This window comes from Lycorma delicatula, chromosome 2 (assembly GCF_047948215.1).
Source record: "Lycorma delicatula isolate Av1 chromosome 2, ASM4794821v1, whole genome shotgun sequence".
Classification (NCBI taxonomy): Eukaryota; Metazoa; Arthropoda; class Insecta; order Hemiptera; family Fulgoridae; genus Lycorma; species Lycorma delicatula.
Window position 1 is genome coordinate 49,297,162 of NC_134456.1, and position 19,009 is coordinate 49,316,170.

General features: G+C 30.9%; 1 protein-coding gene across 1 annotated transcript; it reads right to left on the reverse strand.

Annotated features, from left to right (window-relative positions):
* Nucleotides 1-1,455: 1,455 nt before the first annotated feature.
* On the reverse strand, nucleotides 1,456-18,877 carry Prosbeta1 (proteasome beta1 subunit). The gene is made up of 6 exons (XM_075355255.1): nucleotides 18,719-18,877; nucleotides 13,605-13,672; nucleotides 10,265-10,396; nucleotides 6,210-6,339; nucleotides 4,591-4,735; nucleotides 1,456-1,698 (listed from the first exon to the last, which is right to left on the reverse strand). The coding sequence occupies exons 1-6, from the start codon at nucleotides 18,770-18,772 to the stop codon at nucleotides 1,568-1,570; spliced, it is 660 nt and encodes a 219-aa protein (XP_075211370.1). The 5' UTR covers nucleotides 18,773-18,877; the 3' UTR covers nucleotides 1,456-1,567.
* Nucleotides 18,878-19,009: the final 132 nt, after the last annotated feature.

Genomic DNA, 19,009 nt, shown 5'->3' on the forward strand with positions numbered 1-19,009 from the left:
CATTCTGAGCAGAATAAAAAAAAAAGAAAATTAGGCTAATCCATCCAGTAGAATGCTCAAACAGAATGGTAACAGGTTTTCAGCTCAACATTTTTAATATTCAGACCTTATTCTCAAAAGCCAGAACGGGATTTCAAGATATAAAAAAGGGGAATCAGATTAATGTTAGGTGTTAAAAAAAATGAATTATATATGAACATTTAGTAAATTCAAACTTTTAATTATCTATGAATTTACACTTATGATTATACAACCTTTGCTAAAGACTAAGTTACTTATTCTTAAAGAATAAGAATATCCACCTCTATCAAACCAGATAATGAAACTTTTTTTTGTAACTTAACACAATACTTTGGCTTAGATAAAAGGGCGGTTTTTTGTCATTTTTAATATATTGCTGATCCATTTGCAAGATTCCCCCAATTTATTTTAAATAAAATAAAAATATTTTCTTTATAGATACAATATAATTCTGCCAATGAGATTTTAAATTAACATTAATAAAACTAAAATACCGGAATTTTCTGTTCTTCCTTCAACATATACATAATATGTGCTCAACTAACATTCATTAATGCCTTCTATATTGTGATTAATTTAATTAACACAATTACAATTTAATTTACTGTAATTATAATATAATAATTATAATTTACAATAATTAATAAGCATATTGTGAAAATGTTTACCCACAATTTTTCTTGATTCATTCGGCAAACGCAGGGGCAGTCTTTGTTTTAATTTGAGGAGGAGCACACCTAATCATTCCTGATATGATCTATATAATATCTTCTTATTTACTGATCACAATAAAATATTGGTCTTATTATTTTTAGAATATAAAAGCAAAATACAGAAATGTGAACTAAAATATTTGCTTTTAAAACAAAATTTTACATTGTAAACAAAATTTTACATTGTAAAAAGTTTCTGTTTTCATTAAAAAAAAAATTCTGCTATAATTAACCTATATAAAAATGAAGTCAGATAAATTGCATGAAAAAACACACTTCTTATCTAAACAATAAATAACCAATTAGTAGTATCAATTAGAACTTTAAATGTACATACTGCAATTCACTCCAATTAATTAGGGCAGTTTAAAAAATTGTCTTCATGACAACACACAGATCATCATGTGTACCTGTGTTCGACCCACTTATGGAAGGTGTTTGAAAAGATAATGAAAAAATTTCATTTCAGACTAGGAAACAGTCTGCAGCCAATTATCTCATTTCATTTATTAATTTAGAGCAGTGAATATTTTGTTTTTTAACACCAAAAAAGTAAATTTACCTATAAAAATATCACAACAATTAAAATTAATCATATAAAATTAAAAAAATGTTTTATCATGATTCTAGTATATTCTTACCAGTCTATTCTGTATCACATATACTTATTTTTTAAGGAATCTTTTTTCTAAAAAAATACAAGGTGAAATAAAAGACAAAATAAAAATTATTAATATATTTATCTGAAACTTTTAAGTTACTTAAAAGTAAAATAAACAAAGTGCTAAAAAAGAAATAGTAATAATAGATGAACATCAAGAATATACAAGATATTAAAGATCGGCAAATCTTTTTTGTTTATCCCATGGAATAAATGACTTAATAATTCCTTTATCGCCATCTATAATACCCAAACGAACGACTCCACCACTTGAACCATCACGAGATATAGCAAGTGTTAAAACTGAAAAAAAAAGTGAAAAACATGAATATTATATATTACACTGTATATTACAGTGATGTATTTTGTTCAAGAGACAAATAAAAAATTGACATTTATTAGATGAAAAATGTCATAATAATGACGTAAGCAATTATTTGTCTAAGTCAAATTCAGCTGTCATATGCTATTTGTTTACAAGCATGAGAGAAAAAGAAGTCCATTTAACAAAACCAAACTGAATATTGCCAATTGCATGCACCAACTTCCTACATAGCCAGAAATCGATTGTTTTCAAGAAAACTTTTAAAGTGTGACTCATAAGACTTCTTGTACTCCATTAATTTTTTTGCATTGTTCTTTTTTGGTAGTACTACAAAAGTTGGTCTCAACCATTCCAGTAAAATTTAATTAACTGTATGCATTCTGTTACATAAGTAGTCAATCAATGGTTGGAGTGCTTCTTTCTAAATTAACCTAAAAAGGTCATTAGGAACTCCATCTAGACCAAATGCTTTGCCATCTTTCATGTTTTTAATTGCATAATTCACTTTCTCTTTTGTTATTTTTATTCCAGCCTCTGTCCTTAAAATCTTCTATCATATATTTCTCCTATCTTTTCATTTTTTCTCTGGACATCCAAGACAATAATAAGTACTATCATTCTCTTTCAATAAATTACTTTGCGTCTTTCTGCCTCAACCAGTTATCTCTCTAACCTTTCCATACACATCATGCTTTACATGAAACTCTTTAATTTCTTTACATCTGCCAATTGTATACTTTTCAATCTTAATTTATATAATCTCCTTATACAACCAACTTATGTAGGTTTTATATTCTGATACTACCGGGTTCTTAAAATTATATCTCCTCTATCAATTATAAAATCTCTGGGTCATCCATTTCCATTCTTGCTTCCATTTTATCCCTTTAGCATAAACTTTATCTTTTACTGCATGCATCATTGCACTCTAATATTCTCCGACTTCATCTTCACATCCTTCTTCAACTGAGAATGACAATTTCATGAAAATTCTTCTTAAGATTTCTTTTCAATTTCTGCTTTATCACACTGTCCTTCACAAATCTTTAATCAATTTATGTTGGTTTTATTGTCTTAAAATTCTTTTTAATGATATTCATAACTGCTACCACTGGATTATAATCTGATCCCACATCAGCACCTGGATAAATCTTTGCAAAAGAACAGCAATTTTTGAATCTACTATTGATTAAGAAATAATCAATGCCAGTTTCTAATTACCTGTGATTTTTCATATAACCAGATGTCCAGGTGTAGAGTCTACGCTCAATAGACTCCCTTCCTAACCTTGGCATTAAAAATCTCTCAAAATACTGAACTATTACATCCTTTTGTTATTTTAAAATAATGATGTTTACTAACACATAATAATGTTGTTATTAACACATTCTATGATACTGCAATAAAATAATGTAACAAGTTCCTTTCTTTATTAAAATTAACTGAAATTATATTTTGTAAAGATATATGAACAAAGGATCATACATCAGTATCAAAAAAGGACAATGTAATTTTTATTACACATTTCATGATTTACAGCACTCTTCTTTTAAGCTTCCAGTATAACAACGTGCAGCCGAAAATTAAAAAATTCAAGCCTAAATTTTTTTTGATTATGAAGTGATTATTATGTATGTGTATATATATATATATATATATATCAAACAACAAATTAATCACTAAATATAACAAAAACCTGTAAAACTAATACCAAAAGTTGACTTTTGCGGGATCCTGCATCATCAGTTGGTACATAATTTTACAATTATATAAAACAAAACAAATAAAAACTGGAATGATGTCACATCATTCCAGTTGGCAGTGGAGTTGTGTAAGTTTTTTGGTTGTTAGGGGTTTATGTTTTCTAAATTTTTTGTTTATTATTTTTGTTTTTTTGCGTAACTGATATACCAAATATACAGTTATACTAAATAATATACACTGATGACACAGGAACCTGTGAAAGTCGACTTTTGGTATCAGCGTTTTTAGGTTGGTACCAACAAATAACTCTTAAGCACTAAGAATAATCAAAATTAAGAAACTAAAATATATCAACAATAACAAATTAATACTAAATAATAGAAATACATAGCTAATATTACAAATATTTGCAATCCATCTAATAATTAGATAAATTATTATTTTTTTGCTAGAATTGAAAACAGGCTATAAAAATTTCAGTAATTCTTGTTTTTTTTTTGTTAATAAAAAATGAAATTTTAAAAAACTAACATGGTATTTTGAAATTTCAAAATACAATTTATTAATTTTTAAGAGAATGTTGAAGTAAACACATATACCAAACAATAAAATATCTTGATAAACTCTTGAAAAATAGATTTCTATTTATAAAATAGAATTTCATTAGGATCTAATGAAATAAGATCAGAAATACTTGTTTAATTTCTTGTTTTGAACCAGAACCTGATATTCATAAAACAACTTATGGGGGCAGCCTGTATATCCTGATAATCTCTTTAGTAATAATTTAATCAAAAATGTTGGAGAATATCTAAATGAACTAAATAAGTGGCTGCTTACTGAGTTATATAATGCAACTTCATCAGTCTTAATAAAAGGATCATATAGCTCATACTGATAACATCTATTACAAATCTATATTTATTATTTGAACTTATGCGAGTATGTGGGTACATGCACATGTGAAAATGCATGTACAGTAACTGCAATTTAAAAAAGCACAGAATCAGCATGATCTTTAAGCATATTGCAGAAGCTCTTCTCAACAAACACAAAAGGCAACACAAGGACAAATCAAAATTCCATTACAAATGCTCTTGTCTTTTAACAGGAACTAATTTCAAATACCTGAGATTTTTATCTGTAATTACATAACATATACAAACCATTTTCAACAAATTCCATGCAGTCTTCTTTATTCATGTCTTCTTTATAATTGGAATCTACGTAACCATACACGTAAGTACTTCCAGAGCCTCCAATTGCCACTTTCTGACGTGTACACATACCTCCAAGGGTTATTGAGTAAACCTATGGAAACAAAACACCTTATTTCAGAATTATTTAAAATAAAATATTATTTCATTAATAACAATGTCTTAAGAAAAAATTAATGAAAATCTAACACAGCACTTTATTTATATTATTTTTAATTCTTTGTAGATAATACTTATACAGGTGAACATAAATTATTTTTATTAACAGCATTTTAGGGGTTAATAAAAAAATAACAAAACAATGTAGTACGCTTTGATTTCTTCAAACATAAGTGTAGATATCACAGTTAATGAAAACCTTAAATGAACATGCTGGAACAATTTACTGACAGGTTTTGTCAGTTGAACAATGACTACTGTGCAGCAGATAACAATGTGCGTACTATGGTTTTATGAAAGAGGAATTATTATTACTGTAAATAAACATTTTCATTTATAGTAAGGCCATGATCCTCCTAATAAAGACTCCATTAAACACTGAAATCAGTAGTTTAAGAATAGAGGAAGAATACAGTTTAGAAATATACAAAAGGTGCTGCTAGACATCCTGTATATGAGGAAGTTGTGGATCGAGTAAGAAAAACTTTTCAAAGAAGCTCGAATAAATCAACTCATCATGTGAGTTTAAAACTGGGAATACTGTAATTGACAATTGTAAAGGTGTTACACAAGTACCTAAAACTTCATGCATACCAAATTCAGTTAGGGCAAGCCAATTGAAGTTGACAATAAATAACGTAGTTATAATTTTGCCACAGACAAAAATTGTCTTGATAAAATCTTGATAAGTGAATGAAGATGTGTTTTTAGAAAAAGTAATCTTCTCTAATGAAGCTAACTTCCATATTTTTAGTCATGTTAACTGTCACGATTGTTAGATTTGGAGTAGCGAGAACCTTCATACTGTTTGACAAACACAAAAATTAGTGTTTGGTGTGTCATATGTGGCTTAATTACCATATTTTACAACAGTAACAATACAGTAAAACATAAAAGACATTTCATTTAAACTACTTATTTTTATCCACTTTAAGTATGTACAGCTTTAAAAATACTGGCTTATTGTTAATTGTTTCAGAATGATTTGGAATGGTGGGGTGATTTCTAGCGAGGTTTGAGCTTGTAAAGCAGATCATGACAAGGCTTTAAAAATATTTCTTGTATCCAGTCTTAACAATTAATTTAATAGATGAGACACAAAATTAATTTATCTGGATTGAAAACACCATCTAAACAATTTTTTTTTAAAAAAGCTAAAGAATTAATTTTTCCACCACCTTTGCTTTCTTAAAAAAAATCTATATGCCCACACTAACCAACTGGCAAATATCATGTTTTATTATAACCTTTAAGTTCATGGTATTCTTACTTCGTTTTGGTGATACACTGCATTCATTTTTAAATCTTGTAACTGTAAATAGTCATAATATTTTTAAAATCTTATGAAATCTTTTAAAAGTACCAAATTACCACAATTAACTGTAAAAATTAATTTTATAAAAATTTACCTGACCGCCTTTCCTTTTATCCCATCCAGCTACAATTATACCAGCAGTAAATTGATCTCTATAATTGTAACATAATTCACGAAATAATGCAGCAGCTGTTTCAACCAATGGCTCTTCTCCCATCTCAATTCTAATAAAACATAAATAAAGTCAGATGAATTTTAAATTTAATATTAAATTAACAAACATTCAAGTAACATTATAAGAGATACAACTGTACAAAGATAAGACTTTTATTTATTCTACCTTGTGACAAAATTATGTAACACAGAATTCAAAACATGATGCAGCCTTATGGAAGAATGTTTCCTTCTTTTGTTGCACATTTAATTAAGGAAAAATGGGTTACACAATGCAGCAGAGAATACTTATTGCCTTCCAGTAGAATTAGATGTGCCAGTTATGCCCAAATCCAGAATGCCTAAACAGAAAAGTATGGTGTAGATGCACCAAACAAGTCCTCCATGAAGTAGCGGCTGTACAAGTGCCAAGAGACAGGGAATATAGCATGATGCAGCCAAAGGTGGTCGACTGAAAGTGCTAACACCAGAAAAGTTGATCGACGTGCAACCTGCATATTATGTTAGTCCCAATTAGTCTATGCAATGCTTATCTTTTTGTTGGTCTATGCCAGTCTGATCTTTTTGTTGGAAGTGCCCACACGGCATCTCGCAAGTGTTTAAAGATGCATCCATACAGAATTTGTGTTATTTACATAGAAGTTGTACAAGCAGACACTAGAAGACGTGTAGCTTTCTGACAGTAGTTCATGTCATCTGTAATGTCAGATGGGGAAGTACTTGGCGACTGGTTTTGGTCTGATGAGGGATTGTTCACCCTGATGGATAAGTGAATGCACAGAATTCATGCATGGACAAAAAGTGGGTGTTAGTGTGCAATGTCATGAATGCGAATCTTCATGGTTGAGTGAACAGCAAGAATTCACACTGGTGCGTTCACAATGGTGTAAAAATTTGTAAACATATACCTGCAAACCAGCTAAAATACAAACAGTATCAGGAGGGCAATGCTACAGGTCATACAGCCAACAAGACTATATCTTTCTTGGATCAGTGTTTTCATGGACAAGTGATTTCAAAGAGGTTGTGGCCCCTTCGGTCTCCTCATTTATCCTCTCCTGCTTACAAAACTCATCCTCACACCATTCTTGAATTGTGGAGTGAAATTGAACAAAGTATTGCTGCAATTCCTCAACAAAAAATGTGTTTAAAAGCATGCAATGTCATATTCAATTACTCGTATAATAATGGAGGCCACTTTCAATAATTATTGTAACTTCTCATTTTCCCATAAAGTTGTGTCACTTTTTGAACACCTGTTCATCAACACCTGTTCAGTAACTGTTGATTTTTCCATATGTTAAAATGCTGCTTAAAAATACAGCAGCATATGTTAAAATACAGCTTAAAAATAATGGAAATAGTATATAATTCCACCCAAAAAAGATTATATATGGGTGCATTTAAATGTCCATCAGCAAGTTGTGCACTCATCTGGAGTAAGGTTGCTATGAGCTCATTACAAGGCAGAATTATATACAGTGTGTCAATAAAGTCTTTCCATGTTTACAAAAATTTATTACAGTTACAGCTGTATAATTTGTGGTAAAAGAAAAAAATTATCAAGTATTTTTTATATTACTTTGTTGCAGGTAGAGGGCACTGTGATCAATTTTTTATAAAATGTTGTCAATCCAGGAAAAAGCACAATATGTGTTGTGGTATCATGAGTCAAAATAACTAATTACTGTGCAGTGAAATTTTAGAAGGGATTACGGATGACCAGCACCTAACAGAAGGGATTACGGACGACCAGCACCTGATAGCAAGAGAGTCGTTGTGTGGTGTGCAAAGTTTAAACAGAGTGGAGGTGTAGTCAACCTTCTGTGACAGGGCAGCCATCCGTTAGTGATGAGAAGATTGAGGTTGTGCAGCAAGCATTTCTACATAGCCCTTCCAAATCTACTCTTTGTGTATCTCGTGAACTAAGGATTCCCCGATCAACAGTGCACAAAATTTTACACAAGAAACTACGGTTGCACGTGTATAAAGTTCAGATATTGCAACATTTATAGCCACATGACAACCTCGTCGTGCTGCCTTTATGACAAAGATTTTGCAACGGATAGATAATGAGTACCTGCAGCAGCTCAGGAAAAGTAAACTGACATAATGTGAGAAAATGGGGCTCAGAAAATCAGTATTTTACCGGGGAAAAAATGAGATTCCCTTAAAATGAATCTGTGATGTGATTTAAGTACAACAGAATCATTGGTCCCTTCTTTTTCATTGAGCAATCAATAACAACTAACATTTACCTGGATATGCTGCAACACTTTGCTATACCTGAACTAAATGACTTGCAACCTAGGGTGGTTTTCCAGCAGGATGGTACACCACCACATTAAGGATTATTAGTTCAAGATTTTCTGAAAGAATCATTTCACAGCAGATGGATTGAGCATGACAGTCCCACTCCCTGGACACCATGATCACCAGACATAACTTCCAGACCTTTTCCTCTGGGGTTATGTTATGTTATGGATCTTTTCCTCTGGGAATCTATGCAACACCTGTACCTGATCTGTACACACTGAGATGGAGATGAACTGAAGCTGTTGCTAGTGTTACTGAAAAAATGTTGACCAACACATGGCGTGAAATTGATTATCGGTTGGACAGTCTAGGATGACAAAAAGTGCACATGTTAAAGTTTATTGACATAGTAAAAAAATTTGATAATTTTTTCTTTCTTTTGCAACAAAATGCACAGCTGTAACTGTAATAGTTTTTTAGTAATACATTTTTGTAACCATGGAAAGACTTTATGGACATCCTGTGTATATATAAAATAATAGTTTTAAAAAAAGATTACACTGACACATTATCCCAAATGATTTAAGAAATACCAAAGTAGCATTGAACTTGAATAAAATGAGTTTTATAACCTACTGCTCAAAAAGTAATTCTACCAACTAGATATAAAGAAAATACTAAAAGAAGAAAAAGACAATATTATAAAGCAGAGAATTAAATGTATCAAAATTATTACTGACATTATATTTAAAGAAACACAGCAGGATTGACATAAACAGTTCACTAAGAAAGAGGAAAGGAATATCAGGAATAAAGGATAAACATAAATATAATATAGGATAAATATATAACAGGAATGAAGGATAACTGATAAAAATCAAGAATAAAGGATATAAGGCATCCAAAATTAAATTTTAGATGAATTAAATATTTGAATAAATAAATCATTATTAAACAGCTGAATATAATTTTAAACAATTTCTAAATCAGTATTACAAATGATTATAGTGCGGTTAGATTTGTCTATAAAATTCACCTTTACGTTTTATCTCCAGTAAAAGTAATCTGATAATGAATACTTTATGTTGATAAAGTATTTTTTAGAAAAAATAGTAAATTCAGTTTTTTGCTGCTTTAAAAAACTCGTGAGCAAAATCTTTTTTTAACTATTTGAATAAATGTTAATTATATAAAAAAGATTCTAAAAAAATTGAAGTTAATTACATTATCTTTAAAAAATGTATTGAATTTCAATCTCTTGTGGTTTAGCAACAAGTCTAAAACTAAACAGTTCTTACAAAGCGTATCAAGATCCAATAACCAAATACTTAGAAAGTGGGCTACCCACTGTCATGTGATCATACCGACTGAACTGTAAAGTAAAGATATATACAAAAATAAATTGATTTACGTAATTGATTTGATTGACACAAAGAATGAAAAATGATAGATAATAAATGATATCTATGTCAAATTAAAAACTTACAGTTTTTTTTAATGGTTACATTAAGGAATGCACTGCTGTAAATATTTTATAGTAAAAAAATATAAAAATTTCAATTATGGTTTACTTCAACTTCTTATTCCAGTTTCATTAAATCTTAGTTAAAATAAATCTGGTTTTAACTAGCTGCTCACCCTTAAAAGGTTCAGAAGCAAGAATGAAGCAAACATGAAACACAAAAACTCTTAACACTCTAAGAAATAATAAAAGTTTACCTGTAAAATTCAAGATGATATGCAACAATATCAGCAATAGCCTGTGTATCAGATGCAGCACCGGATCGGCAACAGTAAATGTTATCAGTAACTCGTGTCAGTTTATCAGTGACACGATTGGCAACGTACGCCCTATAATGAAATAGGAATAAAATTAAAAAATTCATGATAATGTAATATTTTTAACAATGTATGTCAAAGGGTAAGTAGATTTTACTTTCATTGTCAGACAGAATGCAAGATACTTTTGAACTTTGATTTAGTAATTATGGATCTTTTATATTTAATGTAGGGGTTCTGACTAAAACATAATCTTGTATGCCTTTAAGAATAGTTCACTTCATTTTGATATAAGCAAATTTAATGGTTCAACATCCTTTAAGACAGCCTGTACACCTGAATTCTGTCTTCTAACTTTGGGTCTTGTAATGGACTTATAAGACCTTCTAAGTCCATTACAAGATATAATTAATAATTGTTGGTAATAACAGGTGTTGGTTGATATAGGAGTAGATTTTACTACACTTGTGATTTTTCAAGCCTCTGAAATTGCTACCAGGCAGCCAGTCAGTGAAAATGTATAACTTACACGTCATTTTCAAGCAATGATGGAATGAGCTGTAAAATGTTGCTAATCAAATTTCTCAAAAGTTTAAAGCTGCCCAATCTGGATGATTCCTTGATGAGTTCACTGATTTTTTTGATTCTTTTAATTTACAAAAATTAAAGAATAATTTGATTAATAAAAGTAGCTGAAATGGAGACTGATTAACAGGAGTCTTCAACAAAATGAAATCTAAACATAATTATGAAAATGAACAAACTGGTCATGGAATTCTGACACAGACTGTTTAAAACTAATAACACTGGTATTACCCAATTTACAAAATAGTATATTACACAATGCAAATAAAGTAATGAGACTGGTTCAGAAAGAACTTTTATCTACAATCCAATTATATATGGACTCTTACCTTCGAAACAGTTCCCATCGGAAGCCACACAATGCTTCAAATGGTTTCCCCACTCTTCAAGGCAGTGTTGGAACTCAGAAATTGGAATATCCTTCAGATGGTTGGCTACATTTTATTTAATGTCTTCTACTGTTCCAAAATGGTGTCCTTTGAGATGTTTTTTTATAAAGTCGGGAACAGGAAAAAGTCGCAGTGACTCAAGTCAGGTGAGTAAGGTGGTTGAGGAACTACAGGAATGTTTTTCTTTGCCAAAAACTCATTAATTGAGAATCAGATGTGACAAGGTACACTGTCATGATGCAGCATCCAGTTGTCTTTGATGACTGGTCTCACACGATCAACTCTTTTCCACAGTCTTTCAATAATTTCTTGTTAAACATATTGATTTACATACTGTGCAGTTGGCAAAAACTACTTTTGGACAATGCTAATACTATCAAAGAAACAAATTAGCATGGTTTTGATTTGTTCATCTTTGCTTTTTTGGGACAGTGAGTTTGAAGTGTGCCACTACTTGCTCTGGCATTTTGTTTCTGGGTCATACTCAAATATCCAAGATTCATCTCACCAGTAATAATATTTTTAAGAAAATCAGGATCAGTTTCAATTTGCCCTAGAAGAATGGAACACTTTCACCGTTGTTTTTCTGTTAAACAGTAAAGTTTTTTGGGACTAATTTTGCACAAACGTTTTTCATGACCAGTTCGTTTGTCAAAATTTGATGGATTGTGGTATGGTTCAAATTCAATTATTCTGCAATCATTCCGACAGTTACTTTTTTTTTTTTTTTTTTTTTTTTTTTTTTAAGGGCGAAAAACGATTGAACGTTATCATCGCCCGGAAAATAAATAAAAAGATAAATAAATACATAAATAAATAAAAAAAATAATTTTAGTTTTTTAGATAAAATTAAAACTTAAAACTACTATCACAGAAACAAAATCCGGAATGGGTGTAAAAGGCCCATTCTCGGATAACAAAAACACTAATATATAACTTAAAACTCTATTAAAAACTATCACATTAAAAATAAATAAAACTTAAAGCTATGTTAAAAACTATCATATTAAAAATAAATAAAACTTAAAACTATGTTAAAAACTATCATTAAAAATAAATAAAACTTAAAACTAAAAAAGGAGATAAAACTTAAAACTAATATCACAAAAATCTTATAACTAATATCACAGACGAATTTAAAAAACATACAAAAAAAAAACAAAAAAAATCCGATAGGGAGTGTAAAAGGCTCCCTACTCGGATAACAAAACAATACATAGGACAATACATACAATTACTAAAGAATACATACTTATTAAATTTTTTGCATTAACCCTATACTACGTAAAAATATAAACATGCGGTTTAAAACCTCCTTATCGTCACGCAAGATACCACGGATGTTACTAGGAATTTTAAATTTACGACGCAATGCCGCATAACATATGCAGTCCACGAGTATGTGGCGCACAGTCACGCGGCAGTTGCATCTTGCGCATAGAGGTGGTTGTCCTCTTGTAAACAGGTACTCGTGTGTGACTCTCGTGTGTCCTATCCGCAATCGACAGAGTACTACTTCCTCACGCCGGGGTTTTCTGTATGAGGAGTTCCATGGTAACACAGAATCTGCCAGTTGTAACATATCAAGTATCTGATTTGGTCAACACTGTTTTCACTTTTTGACGTTAACGGTCTTCCAGAGCGTAGATCGTCCGCAACTGATTCCTGGCCATCTGAAAATGCTTTAAACCATCTAAAAACTTGGACTCATGACAGAGCATCATTCTCATATGCCCTTTTCAATTTTGAAAAAGTTTCAGGGGCAATCTCACTGAGTTTAACACAAAACTTGATTGCACAATGTTGCTCATAATTAGTATTACTCATTTTTGTAACACAACAAAAACTCATTTCATGAAAAGTTTGTTTATGTCTCATATGGCAACAATATACTAAAAATATTAATACCTAATATAAATCAGCTTATCACATAACTATATGTTTACTAGTAACTTTACAGTGTTGCTGCCAAAAAAAAACTAGTCTCGTTACTTTATTTAAAGACCTTATATGTCCAAAAATAATCACAAAACTTGTGCTTCGGCTACTTTTCGAGTCTTATAAGCATAATAACTTTCAAGTTGATGCCTCAAAGCACATGATGAATTTCAGCAAAAATGAACCAAACTGTGAAATCCAAGATCATTAATGATCAGACTTAGGTATATTGGAACAGCTGTAAAATCAATGTTTAAATGTTTAGTCCTCACTATCATGCATAGCATCATGAGTGTCAGAAGTAAAAAAAAATCTTATCATTAATGCAAGTAGACAAATATAACATTTTTAACAAAACAAAAACAAACCCAGTAGTGGTACGAGAATCACAGCCAACAACGACACCACCGTTATATTGTACAGCCACAATTGATGTCTGAAAAAAAAATTGCTGTATTAATTTTTGAAATACATGTATGAAAAAATACACATTATTTAAAACATTTTCATATAAAATATGCTTTGGAATTTTGAGTAAGGGTTTTCTTCCAAATAATAAGATATATGGGGTGGCCCAAGATAAATCGAACCCAAAGCAAGGAAAGAACACATGAATTGTAAGGTGAACGCAAGTAAATGAAAGACAAAAACCTACTTATGTGGGTTCCTCCGTCTCTACAGGTACTACTGGAAATATTGATCACCATGTTTCAGACACAGTTTGGTCTGATAAATCATGTTCAGTGGGACTTGCTGTAACTCATCCCGTTGGATGTTGGGGATTGAAAAGGATATATTTTGTTGCAGTGTGTCAAGAGTTCACGGATTGATCTGGTAAACCTTGCCCTTCAGGTTGCCCCACAAATATAATTCACAACTGGATAGATCAGACAACTGTGGAGGCCATAGATCCTTTGAAACAGTCCTGTCAGATGTGAAGACTAAGTGCACTGCTTCCAAGGAAGTATGTTCTGTGTGTGCTGTCATGTCGCCCTACTGGTAATACGCGAAATGTTTATCTGGACTCAGCTGCTTTACAAAGGGCAATGCAACATGCTGAGTTCACTTTGTCTCTGAAGAAAATGGGTCCAATCATCTTGTCCCTGGCATGCACATCACACTCTAATCTTTACACCATGCAGCGGTAGCTCAAATATTTGTTGTTAGTTTTCAACAACAAATATCACAAATTTTGCAAATTAATGTAGCCACTGAGGTGGAACCATGTCTCATCTGTCGTGAAGTAGAGGTTTGGATCAATTAAACTACTTTCGATTTCCTGCAGTAGCCATATGCAATGCTGTAAATATTTATCACGGTCTGTAGGCGTTAACACTTGTAAAGCAATGATTTTGTATGCTTCCGGTTCAGGTTATTTAGGATGTGCTGGTAATGTTGTTCACTTGTGAATATCTTCCTTCTGCACCTTGGTCCTTTTCATAGGTGGATACTAATGTTTTTTATCAAGTTTACATCCAATTCGCTCACAATTCTTTATGAGCTCAAGTATGGACAATTTGGATCATTATTGAATTCTGCACAGAATTTTTTTGCACTCCTTTGAGGTAGTTGGCTTTATCTCGACTGCTTTTCCTTCATAGCTTTTTTTTTGTCTTCAGTCATTTGACTGGTTTGATGCAGCTGTTCAAGATTCCCTATCTAGTGCTAGTTGTTACCATGTAGCAACTAGTGACTGGGAGGGAATCAGCTACAGGTTGTATTCCCTCCCTCCTGCACTTTTCCTTTCTTGCTATTCAAGGTCAATGTGTATCACAGCTTGCTGTGTGGGATTTGAAATATTGCTTGTTGCTATGTCAAATACACTAATGCTTTTTGGTTTTTCCTCTCCCATGTCTGGTTGGTTTATCTTGGGCCACCCAGTAGTATACAGATAATAATCTTAGGACAATTCATACATATAATTTGTCTATAACACAGCAGATAATAAGTCTAATATCTCAACAAAAATATTCTAAATGTATTTTCTAATCAATGTTTCTTTTACATAATATATATATATATATATACACACACACTAGCTGACCCGGCAATGCCACTGCTAGATTTGAGTATATATATATATAGATTAAATGAACACAAATGAAAGTTTGATAAAACATTACAAAACTAAACATCGAACATTACAGAACTTCACAAAATTTAACCTTCCCCTTTCTCCCTTCTTCCTCTTTCACATCTTCCCTTTCTCCCTATTTCAATTTTTAACAAAAAATATTTATTTTTCATGTAACTAATATATATTCTGATAATGAGCCAAACTGGATCATAAATACAATTTTTTGAAATATCTCAACCCCAACACCATCTAGCAGGTCCTTTTTTTGCAAAAATATTTTTTTCATAACTAATAGTCCAGTGTTTGACGTTTTTTCACTCAGAATTCTTTTGGACAAAACCGATTGACGTGAAATTTGGAAATAGCTCAAGGAACATGTTATATAGTGCTGATATGTGATGGTACCCTGGGGATGGATACCACCCCTTCTTGGGGGGTGGAAATGATTAAATTCAAAATAACCACAGAAATTAATGGGAAGAATAAATTCTAAGCAAAAAATGTTTTATAAAAATTGTTTGTAGAGGCAATACTTTTTGGGTTATTTATGATTGAAAATGTTGATTTTTCATCCAACCATTGAATGATTTTTCATGAATAACTTAAAAACCTTATGTTTTAAGGAAAAAATTATTTTAGCAAAAATGAAAAATAAAGTTGATTCAAATTTGTAATATTTTTTTAATTTCTTAAAAAATTTCCTTTTTTTCACAATAATTAAAAAATGATGAGTACAAAAATTTAGTTTTTTAAAAATTTCTATAGAATAAAAACTGATTGAGATATCTCCATTAGAAGTTTGCATTGAGTGCAAGGAGCACTTTCCCCAAGCCCTTTAAACTCAAGAATTTCAAAAATGAAGGGCTCAAGGAATCTAAACTTTACATACCTTGTAGCCCTTGAAAATGAATTTTTTACTTTTTACTTGACGGGTAATTTTCACTCCCAAGAAATAAAAAGCACATATCAGGAACATATAACTTTTGAAACAAAGGGTTAGATAGGCTTAATTACAAATTTTCATGAAAATCGATGATGTCTGAAAGAATTCTGAGGTAATACTCTATTTTTATTGTCAAAAACTGGACTATAATATCTATTCTGAATATGAGCCAAATCAGCCCATAAATACAATTTTTTGAAATATCTCGTCCCCAGTGCCACCTAGCAGACCCATTTTTTCCAAAATATTTCTTGTCATGTAACTAATATATATTCGGAATATGAGTCAAATCAGACCATAAATACAATTTTTCAACTCCAGTAACACCCAGCGGGTCTAAACTAATTCAGAAACCTTTGTAGAATGCGCACAACACCAAAGTTTCATTGCAATCAAATGAATGATATAGGAATGCATGTGGGACAAACATTCATTTGTGTGTGTGTTACACACGAGAATTTACAGTTCAGTCAAAAGGAACTAACAAATCTTAAAATGCAACAGTTTTTTTTTAATTTTACAATAGATTAATATTATATGAATTAATAAATTTAAGAAATTTTGTTATCTATGATTTAAAAATTGTATGGTGCAAACATCCTCCTTCCACATTGATTTATTCTTGCAAGCAATACAAAGAATTGCTCTAATAGTTGGAGGGACTGATTTCTGGACACAAGAAAGTGTTTTTAGGAGTTTCTACACTTTGTGGTGTTTGGGAAGTTTTCTCAGACTGGAACCAAAATTTTTTATCTATAAAAGTATTGGGTAACAACTAAGTGCATTAAAACAATTAAAATATAGTCTTAACTTTCCTAGTGATTGACATAATTGATCTACTTTTTATAAAAAGGACATAATGGTTCATACTCCATCAACTCCTCATGGAAACTGACCAGTGTGGCTAAACTTCTATGTTTATGGTTTTCCCAACTGTTTTATAAATCAGTCATGCTATTTTTAATATTTTAAACATTGCTAAGGATTTTCCCAATTTAACACATTTCACAAAAATTCATCTTATGAAATCATGCTTTCTGAATATAATAAAAATCATCAGGTATATTTGTTGATAAAGATAGGTGTATGATGACTAAGCAAATATAGGTGTATTATATTTGAATTTTCATTGAATTCATCTGACTGGTTGCAATTTGGTGTGATAATTAAACAGTACCGGTAATTTTCTTGACAAATCTAGCTCATTGTGATTGTTTCTGAAGCAAATGAATCAGGAAATTATTGAATAATCAACAGAAAAACAAGAAATACAGGTAATTTTCAAGAAGGTACCTGCAACTGATAAGGCGATCTGTAGAAGTCAGTTTGTTGCAGTAGTTAGTTAGCTGCTAGATGGCACCACTGAAAGGCTATCGCTTAGCTAGTAAAGATAAACCTGATGGCTGAATACCTAAATAGGATATTTAGTATGTCCTATTATATTTAGGATATTTACTATGTCCTGAATATCACTACTGCTTAGCAAATAAGGACAAACTTGATATCTAATTACCTAAACAAGATGTAAAATTATAAATATAATCTAACCAAACTTAACTTACGCTTATTTTGCTATTAACTGACTAACTACAGATCGCCTTATCTCTTGCAAGCATGTTCTTGAAAAGTACCATAATAGAAATGTAGACAATAATAAACAGGATGGTGTAACAAAATAAAAGCAACACAATGAGAGTAATTTTAGTCTTAATGAGAGTAAAATGTTTTATATTTCCACCTCTTCAGCAGAAGATGAAAGGGTAGAAGGTATTATATTAAAAAAATGTTTTAATCAAATATGTAAAACAAGATAAAAAATTATTGTTTACGGGAGAAAGAAATCTTTTACATTTAATTTGCTAGGGCTCTTATTGTTATGCTATTAGTAATTCCTACTATATCTTGTCCTTATCTAAAACAGCATTTCTGTTTTACACTATCTAATCTTTTTATTTACAAATAAGGGTTATACAGAATTATTCTCCAAAAACCATTTACAAAAAATGTTACTTAAAAGTTAAACCTAGAGAAGAATTTCAACTGTTAAACAGTCTTTTTTGTATGTAACCTCCGGGACCACCTACGTATTGCTTTGGAGGATGAGATGAATGATTTGTGTGGGCTTGGTATTTTCACAATTTACACAGTATATTTCTTTAATCTAGCCTTTCCTCACAGACCCATCAGTTATGTTATGGCTATCTGCTTCTCACATGCTATATCACAAACATGGTCTCCTGAATTCCCTGATAAAAATGTAAAAGGTAGTTAGAATGTATGTTTGCAGTAACCAAAAACTACAAGGAAAATATAGCTAATACAGAAAAACCAGTCATGTAAGTTAGCAAGGTGATTCAGCAATACGAAACGTAACATAACCTTTTAAAACTAGAAAAATACATTTACATTATAAAATAAATATTTAATAATAAAATATCTAAAATCAATACATTAAAACATACCCCAGTTCTAAGTTCTGCATTAAGCCATTCATTTTCATTTTCCATTGCCATCATACTAATCCTTCCCTCAAAAGCGGCAACCAAAAATACACAACAGTACCTTAAACCAATCACTGTAGCTGTTGCCTTTTAGATCTCGTTTTTATTTTCCCATAACTCCATCTCTATTAGAAAGAAAAAGATTCTAATAAGATTCTAAAACCTGCTTAATTACATTAATGGTTTTCTGTAAGATTCAATTACCTAAATAATCAAGATTAAAAAAGAACAGTTTTCTGTAACGATCCATAA